This window comes from Magallana gigas, chromosome 9 (genome assembly GCF_963853765.1).
Source record: "Magallana gigas chromosome 9, xbMagGiga1.1, whole genome shotgun sequence".
Lineage (NCBI taxonomy): Eukaryota > Metazoa > Mollusca > Bivalvia > Ostreida > Ostreidae > Magallana > Magallana gigas.
In genome coordinates this window covers 15,436,461-15,445,650 of record NC_088861.1, presented here as the reverse complement: position 1 = coordinate 15,445,650, position 9,190 = coordinate 15,436,461, and the positions used below count along the sequence as shown (strand labels likewise).

The 9,190-nt window shown below is 35.5% G+C and overlaps 1 protein-coding gene across 1 annotated transcript; it reads left to right on the top strand.

The window, feature by feature from the left end:
- The first annotated feature begins 1,096 nt into the window (after positions 1-1,096).
- LOC136271605 (uncharacterized) lies at positions 1,097-3,140 on the top strand. The gene has a single exon (XM_066071943.1). The coding sequence runs from the start codon at positions 1,599-1,601 to the stop codon at positions 2,889-2,891; it is 1,293 nt and encodes a 430-aa protein (XP_065928015.1). The 5' UTR covers positions 1,097-1,598; the 3' UTR covers positions 2,892-3,140.
- Positions 3,141-9,190: the final 6,050 nt, after the last annotated feature.

The following is a 9,190-nucleotide window of genomic DNA, read 5'->3' as shown; positions in this document are numbered from 1 at the left end:
ACACAATAGGGACAATCATTTTCTTAAGACAAAATATATTGTCTTACTCATTGTCTTTAATTCGTTAAAAGCATACAGCTTTGGATTCACAAAGCCTTTTATGAACATGTTGTACGGTGTATTACCTGATAATACATAAAACACAGTTTGCCCCTTTTTCTTATTTAGAACTGATAAATGGACACTGAAGAATCTACAGGAGTGCTGCGAGGAAATACTTCAGTTTCTGGGTTATTTTTGGGCTTTGCTGTAAATATAATATGTTGATGGTTCTGATCTGTATTCGAAATTCGTCCATATGCTGCAAAGTGACGTATTCAGGGTTGTCTAATAATTCCTTATCTTTTTCAAATACAATGAAAACTTTTAATGTACAAGTCATTTTCCGGAGATCCACGCTTGTTTATTCTTCTTCTCAGTCTTAAAAAAGAGTAGTAGGTGATACATGTACATGTGATACGCATTAAACATGTTTTTGAGTGCCAAGTATTCAAACCATTGTAAGTTCTTTAAAAAAAATATTTCTATAGAAAGACGTGTGACAATTAGTTGATTCCTTTTATTTTCACAATTCTGAGGATATGCATAATATATTATATACTCTGATAACAAGCAATAAAATAGTGTTAGGTATATCGTTATATATATACATTTGACGTTCCTTTTCCTGTTCAAGTCATTCAACCACATGCAGTGTGTGGTAAATTACATGAACCTACACATGTAATAATATATTTCTTTTGCATTTTTCTAATTTACTCAAACGTTAAATTAAAGGTTTTGATTTTAATAGTCATACGGTCAATTGGTCCGGAATGAGGAAGTGCTTGACATTTACATTTCTACTTTTCAAGAAACTTTGCTTTCAAACAAGTTTTTCTGTAATCATAAGAAATCATAAGTAGAATCGTTTTGTTAAGGAATGAATATCTAGCGCATTGATGAAAACAGTTTTCCGGTTAATTTTTTCTTTGGTAGGTCGATCAATAGAAAAATTATGAAATTCATTTCTTTTCATTTAATTTTGCTTTTTGAACTATAGAAAACATAGAATATCTGTCATCATAAAGACTTGATTTAAAAAAAGGATCCTATTTATCTATCAATCTATTTATTTATTTTAAAGGTTTAAAACTTTTGTTGACATACATAGGCCTATATCTGCAGATCCAATTTTTTCTTTTCTAATTTTTTTCATTGTGTTTACTGGGACTTGTTAAACTTTTGATGTGTCTCATTTAAAGTAAACTTTAGTAAAGATAAACATTCATTTGCCCTTTAAACAATTCCCCTTGCATGAAATTCTAACAATCACACAAATTTGAGAATTTTGACAGACATTGAGCAGTTGAGGTTGTACACAAGTGTTATTTTGTTTGAATGTCTGTGTGTGCGTGAATTATTTCATTGAATATTTCTATTATTGACGTGAAACATGCGCTGCGTTTTAATTAAGTGATATTAATTGCGTTGAATTGAACAGTGCTTTAAGATATTTTGAATAAGAGATACATTTCTGTGACTGGAACATTGTGGTGAAATTTTGTTGGTTTCACGGTGTATTTGTTGGACAGGTGTTTAGTGTTGTCAGTTGTAAGATGTCAAAAGTGGCTGATCAAATTAAAATGTCATTCGAAAATGCTAAAAATCAGGAAGGTGATCATGAAGGTTCTTTTCATGATGAAGACTACAAATTAAACTTTGCAAGTTATGTAAATCCAAATGCTAAACTTGAATCTGAAATGCAGAAAACAAGTACCCCTGCATCTGGTAAAGAACAAAACCCCTTGAACTTTCCCAATGTTAAGACAACTCTGCCTAAAATGCAATTTCCACCTCCTCCAGTTATCCCTTCTGACATGAGAAAAGGTGAATCAGTGGGAGGGGCTAAGTTTAAGACTTTTAATGATTTCCCCCCTCAGAGAGATTACAGTGGTTACAAAGCAAGTCCAGAAGGTAATGTTACTCAGTATTATGAAGTTACTCATGCCCAGATACCTAGAATTCCCCAATTTTCTGGTGATGAGCCCCCACAGAAAGGTGATGTTACTTATAGAGAGTGGAAGTATGAAGTACAATGTCTTATCAATGACCCTGAGATTAAAGAAACCACAATCATTCAGAGCATTAGAAGATCTCTTAGGGGTACAGCTAAAACTATGCTCATTCCTCTTGGTGAAAAAGCTACTGTCATTGAAATTCTTGACAAACTGAATATTTTATTTGGTGAAGTGTCAAATAATGGCATGATAATGCAAGAATTTTTCAATACCTTTCAATTTGAGGGAGAGTGTGCTACATCATTTGGTTGTAGGTTGGAAAGCATGCTCCAAAATGCTATTGATAATGGGTACCTTAGCAAATCGTCAAAGAATGATTTGTTACGCCATAAATTTTGGACGTCGTTGAGTTCCGAACGCTTAAAGTCACAAACGCGTCACAAATATGATACGCTAAAGAACTATGACCATCTTTTACTTGAAATAAGAAAGGTTGAAAAAGAAATGGCCATAAACAAAAATCCTGCAGAAAAAGTAAGTACTGATTTCAAGAATTCCAAACTCCATCAACATGGTATAGCAGTGGAGGATGAAGTTGAGGAGAAAATCAACAAAAGAATTGAGAATTTGCAAACTGAATTAGAATGTAAAATTGATGACAAATTTAATCAGATTTTGCAAAAGTTAGATGCTTCAAAAACTGATACCAGGCAAAGTTATTCAAGAGGAAGCAGCAACAGAGGCAATGGCAATTTATGGAGAGGTGAGTATGCTAGGATAAATTTTCAGAATAACAATTCATATAGAGGGAATCAATACAGAAGGCCATTCAATCCTAGAGGGCGAGGTATGAATAGGTCTAGTGTACAAAACCAGGACCCAAACTACTAGTGGTCTCTACTGATGGCCAAGCAGAGACCAGTAAAGTCAAAAGTAACGGCCAACATATAAAGTGTGACATGATTGGTGAGTCAAATGAGGTTCAAGTAATCTTAAATGGTGAAAGAATGAATGCATTATTAGACAGTGGTTCTATGATAACAACTTTGTCTGAGAAAAAGTACAAAAATCTTCTAGACAAACCAGAATTAAGAGAGTTGTCTGCCCTTGGACTGCAGATATCAGTGGCAGATGGGTCGATTCTGCAGTACAAAGGATTTATAGAATGTACCATGAAGCTTCTAGATCTTGAACTTTTTGTTCCTATTGTGATAGTACCTGAAACAGAATTCAATAAGAACTGTCCTGTCATTGTTGGAACAAATATTTTGAGAATCTGTAGAGAATATTTTTCACATGTGTCTTGTCAGTTGCCAGAAGCCTGGCAGTTGGCTATTGACAGTACACAGTGCAGGTCATTCTGTGTTAAGGCAACCACTAAAAGAGATATCACTCTAGAACCATATCAGTCAGTTGTTGTCAATGGTGTAGTGAAAGGAATTGACAAAAATATTTCTACTGTGGTAACTGAAAATTCACAGAGAAATGACAATTATACTGTCTGTCCGAGAGTATTAACCCTGTCACAAAGTTTCAATAACCCCAAGATCAAGGTCAATGTCTGTAACATTTCAGCGAAAACAATAAATTTAAAACATGGGTCAATTTTGTGTACAGTGCAAGAAGCAAAAGTCATTGATAAGGTACCTACAGGTCTATCAAAGGGTGACAATTCTAAAAAGGTAAATCCAATAGAGTTGGGTGTGAAAGTAGATATGACATTATCTGAATCAGAGTTAGGTACTGTGAACAAATTACTTAGAAAATACAGTCATGTTTTCTCCAGAGGTCCAATGGATCTAGGGAAGACTGACATAGTAAAGCACAGTATAAAACTCGAGGATGAAAATCCATTTAAGTTACCTTACAGGAGAATACCTCCTGGTATGTATGATGAGGTTAGAGAGCATATCAAAGAAATGCTACAAGCCGGTGTCATAAGAGAGTCCAATAGCAATTACTCATCTAATGTAGTGTTAGTTAGGAAAACAGATGGGTCTCTTCGGTTTTGCATCGACATGCGCGTCCTGAATTCCAAAACGCGGAAAGACTGTTACATGCTCCCACGTTTTGATGATGTCATCGATACTCTGAGTGGTGCAAAATATTTTAGCAAACTGGATTTACGATCAGGATATTGGGAAGTGGAGATCGAAGAAGAGGATAAACATAAAACTGCATTTTCGGTAGGTAATTTTGGTTTCTTTGAATGTAATAGGATGTGCTTCGGTTTAACAAATGCGCCAGCAACATTCCAGAGATTAATGGAGAAATGCATGGGAGAGCTTCATCTCAGAGAATGTTTGATTTTTTTAGATGATATCTTAATATTTTCAAAAACTTTCAAAGAACATTGTCAACGATTAGAACATGTTTTTCAAAAATTAGCAGACCGTGGATTAAAACTGAAACCTTCCAAATGTGAACTTTTCAAACAGTCAATTTCATATCTTGGACATGTCATTTCAGAGGCTGGAATCTCCACTGACCCAGAGAAAGTTTCTGCTGTGGTGGAATGGCCAAGACCCACTAATATCAAGGAATTGCGACAATTCCTAGGATTCATTGGGTACTACCGCAGGTTTGTAGAGAACTTTGCCAAGATTGTTGCTCCACTGAACAACTTACTGCGTGGACATGAAACCAAGATCAGTAAAAAGCAGAAGAGATATGGAAGGAAGAACCATAAACCAGTGCCATGGAGATGGACGGATGTAGAGGAAATGGCTTTTACCATCATAAAAGAGAAGTTAACGTCTCCACCCATATTAGGTTTTGCTGACTATTCAATGCCTTTTGAGTTGCATACAGATGCCAGTTCCAAAGGTTTAGGAGCAGTCTTGTATCAGAACCAAGGAGGAATAAAGAGAGTGATAGCGTATGCGCCAGCAGAGGACTTAGACCCAGTGAGACGAATTATCCGGCACATAAGCTCGAATTTTTGGCGCTTAAATAGGCTGTGTGTGATAAGCTCCATGACTATTTATATGGGAACCAGTTTGAGGTCATTACAGATAATAATCCTCTTACATATATCTTTACAAAGGCCAAACTTGATGCTACAAGCCAAAGATATGTAGCTGCTCTTGCTAACTATGATTTTAGAATTTCTTACAGGAGTGGACACCTCAATGGCGATGCTGACGGATTGTCACGCAAACCAGTAGTCTTTAATGACACAGTGAAAGCTATCTGCCAGTCAGTTATGGCATCCGTACCATATTGCCAGAGTGTAACCATGGATGCGTCTCCTTCATCGGCCGAGGATGAGATGAATTCATGTGATACATTCACTCTCAATGACTGGAGACAGGAGCAGTCCCAAGACAAGGCTATTGGACGAGTTATAGACATCATGAGAAGTGGTTTAAGACCAAGGGGAGAAAGTGTCAAGAGGGAACCCTTGCAGGTGCAGAAGTTACTCAGAGTGTACAAGAAGTTGGAACTGATTGAGGGAATCTTGTACAAAACCTCTTCACATGATGGTCAGAAGATAAAACAGATAGTATTGCCAAAGTCTCTGAGAGAGGTAGCACTACATGGCATACATGATGATGTTGGACATCCAGGTAAGGACAAAACATTGTGGATTGCTAAGCAACGGTACTACTGGCCAGGAATGGAGTATGAGATCAACCAGAAAGTGGAATCCTGTGGCAGATGTATTTGCAGCAAAACTCCAGTCCGACCTACAGCGGAACTTGTTCCTATTGTTACAACCAAACCTATGGAGTTAGTATGTATAGATTTCCTTACTTTGGAACAGTCGAAAGGTGGATACGAAAACATTCTGGTAATAACCGATCATTTTACTCGGTTCGCCCAAGCTATCCCCTGTAAAAATCAAACTGCGCATACAACAGCTAAAGCATTATATGAAAATTTCTTTCTTCATTACAGTTTCCCACAGAAAATTCACAGTGATCAGGGTAGGAATTTTGAGTCGAATGTAATTAAACATCTTTGTAAAATTTTAGGGATAAAGAAATCACGAACAACTCCTTATCATCCCATGGGAAATGGTTCGGCAGAACGTTTCAATCAAACTCTTATTAGGATGCTTTCAACATTAACAGAGGAACAAAAGGCAGATTGGAGATCTTTTGTAGCACCACTTGTTCAAGCCTACAATGCCACAAGGAGTGACGCCACAGGGTATACACCACATTATCTTATGTTCGGATGGCATCCCCGTTTACCAATTGATGTTTTCTTTGGTATGGATATTAACAAAGAGAAAGGAGATCATCCAACCTATGTCACCAAACTCAAGGATCGGATGGCATCTGCCTATTCTTTGGCATCAAAGGAAGCTAATAGAATTGCCAACAAGAATAAAGAGAACTATGACCAGAAGGTCAAGTTTGCCAAACTTGAGGTTGGAGATAGGGTGCTTGTGAGGAAAGTAGGAATTCAAGGAAAACATAAGTTGGCTGACAAGTGGGAATCTGAAGTCTACACTATTCGGAGTATTCCAAATCCTGACATCCCTGTCTTTAGAGTCAAGAGTCAATCAGGGAAAAACATTAAGACTTCGCACAGGAATATGCTCTTGCCATTCAATGCCATTCCCTCTGAAAAAATTGGAATGCCTCCAGCACCAGTGTTGAAAAGGAAGAGTAGAAGTCAGGATGCTGGTAGATTATGTTCAGAGGACAGTTCTGATGATGATAGATCAGAAGACAGCTCAGAATCAGATTCTGACTCTAGCAGTTCAGAAATCAAAAGAACCAGAGTACTTAGGTCATCAAGAAACCCAGAAACTTCACTGTCTTCTATAAGACAAACTGAAATTAGCAATATTGAGACCAATACTAATCATGAGTTTTCTTCATTTCAGAACTCCAGTGTTCCAGAACCTACCGGTACCTTGAATCGGACAATTATTGATAATGAAATCGATGAAATGACAAGGTCTTCGGGTCGAGTAGATGATACCACGGTTGAACAGAGTACTAGGTTATCAAACCGCAACTCTCGCGTTTTTCCGCGACGAATTGCCAGAATTCGAAAGCCTCCTGATCGCTGTGGAGACTGGACTAGGTAGTGTTTTTATCCCGTAAACTGCTTTTATGCTTCATGATTTTATGATGCAGTTTTCAGGTTTTTTAAATTCAATTCACATATCATATTTTATGCCGACTCTCAGGGTAGAAAAAAAAATACCATTATAAAAAAAACAACAAACAAGTTCCCTGGTTTTAAAATTAATCACTATTATTTTCTGAACTATTTGATGTGGATGACTCTTAGTTTTTAATGCCCTTGTTTTCTTAATTTTAAGGGTCCCATATTTGCATTTGTGTGTCATGATATGATGATTATCACCCATTTATTGTGTTGTTGGTCCTGCTCTGATATTAGTTGTAAAACTGTAATATTAGTGTTGTTGTGGGATTTACAATATCTGAAGAGAAAGTTATCTTCCTCGGGAGATTCTAGTGTGTTCAGGGTGGTAAATTGTTATTTTGATCTCGTGTTCAGTGTTTTTGATGTTTCACCTTTGTGATCAGACTGACTGATGCAGCTGAATCATTTGGTGATATGTGTATTGGCTTAATTTTACAGAAGTTGAGTTTTCATTGTTTTATTGTTTTGCTATATTCTATTATGTTGAAATTATGTTGTTTTATTTTAGTGTTAAATCATATTTCCTCTTCATGCACAATGCATTTGAGTTTAATTTCGTGAAATGTCAGGAGCCATTTCAATGAAGATGGGGAATATGTAACCAGGTATATAATTTGTATATTAAATTACAGCGCTAGCGTGTTTGATTGGTATACGTGTTTAGAGTGAATGATTGTATGAGAGTTTAATATCTGTAACATGGACAATGACAAGACTGGACAATAGGGTCACATGACTAACTCTGCATGCACCCTTCCCCGCTAAAATCTTATACCGGACTGGCACTCTCCGCCTAGCCCTTGAACGGGTCAGAACTATAGCTGTATAGCAATATACTTAAGCATAAGGATTGTTTGTCCCGGTAAGACTTAATGTAATAAATTAAAGTCATTCTAAATTGTAATATTACTGTTTCATTTCGTTGTCTAATGTGTATGTTTGTCTGTGTCTAATTGTCTTGTCATTTGTGTCTATTCTGTGTTATTTGTTTAATTACGAAATTTCAGGTTTATTATGTATTAATAAATATATAACAACGACCCAAGCTTGGCTTATTTCGACCACTGGCTACACATATTATACATCTATGTTTTGAGTTTCAATCTACATGATTATAAATAAATTAGACCTTAATTGTTTACATTCACTGACCTTTAAAGATCACCTGACTTGACAATATAAAAACAAGGGATCAACCGAAAATAATGTAACAGAAGTGATAAAATCATAAAAAATGAAATATGATCCAATCGTAATTCAAATTTTAAAATTTAAATAAAAACAATTTCTTCTGATGATAACATATTGTTTATAATACATGTAGGAGGTAAGGATAAAAGCAACAAGCTGGCGACGTTAACTTAATTCTGACGTTGTGTTTTAAATCTATCAGTTAGACCTTAACAAAAGGTTGGCAGTAATATATGCTATAATTCACACTGTAATGTGTTTTACACTGCATAAATCATAACTTTTTATTAATGCATCAGATATAGAAATCTATTTGGTTTTCAAATACTTTTCCGTCAGCTTCTAGTATATTATTGGCTCTACAAATAGTTATGAGCGTTGTTTTAAACTTTGGTGATGACTTATCCTTTTTTTCAGAAGTTTTTTCCTTCTGATTGTTTTTCTTCCTACAATTCACTTTATTTATAATCAAGTAGGTTATATACTTTCATAAAACATTAGAACTTCTATCAATGTCTATCAAAATGAACATTTCAATTTTTATTCCAAATATATAGAGACAATTTGTTTTTCTTTCTTTATTGGCATCTTATTTAAGACTTAAATAAATTACATTAAAGCAAATTTAAAGAGCAGGTTTGGAATCTTTTTTTTTAATGAAAATTTTTAATGTATTGGAAATGAGTTTAAGGGAGCTCTTTTTTAGGTACGAATGATGCAACTTCCTGGATGGTGTTGGGTCTATTTGTCAACATGTTAATCTAACATTTGGGGGAAGTTACATAGTAAGTATGTTTACAGTGAATTTTCTCTATTAGATGAGGATATGCATTATATATTATATACTCTGATAACAAGCAATAAAATAG

What these genes read in the sequence shown, in the direction of transcription:
- LOC136271605 (XM_066071943.1), top strand. Translation starts at nt 1,599, where the DNA reads ATGTCAAAAGTGGCTGATCAAATTAAAATGTCATTCGAAAATGCTAAA.